Raw genomic sequence first — 2,205 nt, 5'->3', positions numbered from 1 at the left:
AAGAGGGAGGTTGCGTGTGAAGGTGTTGAAGAAGTGGAATAGGATATGTGAAGAAGTGTGAGTGTGTGTGTGTTTGTGTGTATGTCGAAGAGCGAAAGAAAAATACAGATCTGAGAAGTGCAAGAAGTGAAGCATGAAAGCCTTTGAATGATGCAACTACCACATAAAGACCACTGTGATTAAATAAACATGTCCTCATACGCCCTGACATGATGGATTGTTTTCATAGGAAAGATGTTCGAGAGCTGGGAATGACTTTGGTCATCAATGCCAGGAAAAAGCCTCCTCCGCTCCACCTCTACAAAGCTCTGCTGATGGCCCAGGTTAAAACAAGACAGCTGCATACACACGCCAGAGTGAACAATCAAACACAGTCCTTACCCAGAAAACAAACATGTGTCATCAGCAAATACTACTTGTATTAGACCATGAAGGTCTTACCTGATTTTTTTGTCTTTCATTTATTGACTTCCTGCTGCAGGAGCAAGCTCTTCATGCTGTGCACAGTATCGTGATGCTGATGGATAAAGACACTTGTCCACGCCCTGAAAAACAGCCCGGGCTGCAGGTCAGAAATAAAAGCAACTTTTATGTCCTCCTTTTATTTTCTGACACCAGAGCTGAGTACTACTTTTCCTTCCTTCCTCACCAAGCCCCTGCTCTGTATCATTACCAGATGGACATGGTGACTTCCATGAAAGCCCTCAACAAGACAGTTGAAGCTTCCCAGCTGACATCTGACCTGGGCGGTACCTTTACTTACAGCCATACGGACTGGCTGCAGTTCCACCAGGTACTGAATATTCACTATGAGTCCACAGAACGGCTGCAGCTGTGGTGTCACATGACACAGTCACTTCGCTGAACTGTGGCTTTTCCTGTACATTCAGAGTAGTTTGCTTGTTATCCTTGTAGGAGCCAAATTTCTCATGTCAAAATACAGTGCAAAGGTTATCTTTATTGTCCCATCAGATATTCACTTTGTTAACTTGCTTGCATGCTTAGTGTTTAGACACGTTCATACCAGACATTCATAATCTCTGCTGTTGTTTAATGCCACATGTAGCTTGAGCCTTTGAGTGGAGGGAAGATATGGTCACACACAGAGTTTTTTGCACATCAGGGGCATTAAACTGCAGGTCAGAGCTAAGCAGCTGAAGTGTGTTATGTAGAAGGTGTCTCAGGGGTTTCTACATGATTACATAACATATTTCTGTCGGTTTTCTGACTATTTTCTATTACTATTTTTTGTTAATTAATTTGTCATTTTACATCTTCGGGCCCCTTAATAAAACTGAGAGGGAAAAATTATTCTTTGGTTTAACCACTCATAGACATCCGTATGCAAAGTGTGATTAGAGTAACTAGTAGATAAAGCTTTGATGTAAAACAATCCTTAGGAGCAGCTTTAGGGAGTAGCTGTGTCGCCTACAAAGTAGACAGGCAAAGATGAACAACACAGGATGTTAAAGTAGTGGTCTCCTGTGTTTAGAGAGCTTCGACTAATAAGCACACCTCAGTACACATATATAGGCCTTAGGATGATACTGCCCGTTGTTCTCTCTGTAGGCAGGCAGCGGATTGCTGATATGTAGTTGCTGTCTGCCAGAAAAAATCCCTGTTTTCATTACAGTGCAACATATGTCTGTTAACTCCAATAAGTTCTCACCTTAATTAATTTCCAGAGGCTGGTTTCCTTCATGACTAACCTGCAAGGGGCAGACAGTTTGCTGCAGAGGGCCATCAGAAAAGTAGATGGCAGCAAAAAGATAGACACTGCCCAGGTAAAATGCATACACTCATACTATAATATAATATATTTATTTTGGACTGGTGCATAAATATTAACATTGCATGTGCCACAGGAGGTGCGGCAATGCATTCAGGAACAGAGGGCTTCAATGAAAGAGGTGCTAGAGGACACTCGACTGGTCAGTCTGCAGAGAGAGGGAGGGGCTGTTCTGGCCAGGATGAAGAGAGAGGAGAGAGGATTTCCACAGTCTGAAGACTACAGGTATCCGATGATATTTAATTGTACTTGTACATACAGTTCATTACAACTTACTTAATCCTCTTCCTACTGGGTATGCATAAGGCCTCCACCAGAGGCCGCCAATGTGCGTACATCGTAACAGCATTGCTCAAATCTAATTTCTTCTACATTGTCTACACTGGTCAATTCTTTATTTTTTACTCAAGTTCTGT

The 2,205-nt window shown here is 42.4% G+C and overlaps 1 protein-coding gene across 1 annotated transcript; it reads left to right on the top strand.

Moving 5' to 3' along the window:
* Positions 1–227: 227 nt before the first annotated feature.
* LOC111652191 (pleckstrin homology domain-containing family G member 4B-like) lies at positions 228–2,034 on the top strand (the record flags this gene model as incomplete). Its single annotated transcript, XM_023402384.2, has 5 exons — positions 228–323; positions 482–568; positions 677–793; positions 1,686–1,784; positions 1,866–2,034. Coding segments are annotated over exons 1-5 (544 nt in total), but the record flags the coding sequence as incomplete, so codon positions are not given.
* Between the last annotated feature and the right edge of the window lie 171 nt (positions 2,035–2,205).

The sequence above is a fragment of the Seriola lalandi genome, unplaced genomic scaffold (assembly GCF_002814215.2).
Source record: "Seriola lalandi dorsalis isolate HSWRI2012SDOR001 ecotype SW California unplaced genomic scaffold, Sedor1 jcf7180001973487, whole genome shotgun sequence".
NCBI classification, from domain to species: domain Eukaryota; kingdom Metazoa; phylum Chordata; class Actinopteri; order Carangiformes; family Carangidae; genus Seriola; species Seriola lalandi.
This window is presented reverse-complemented; position numbering and strand designations above follow the sequence as displayed.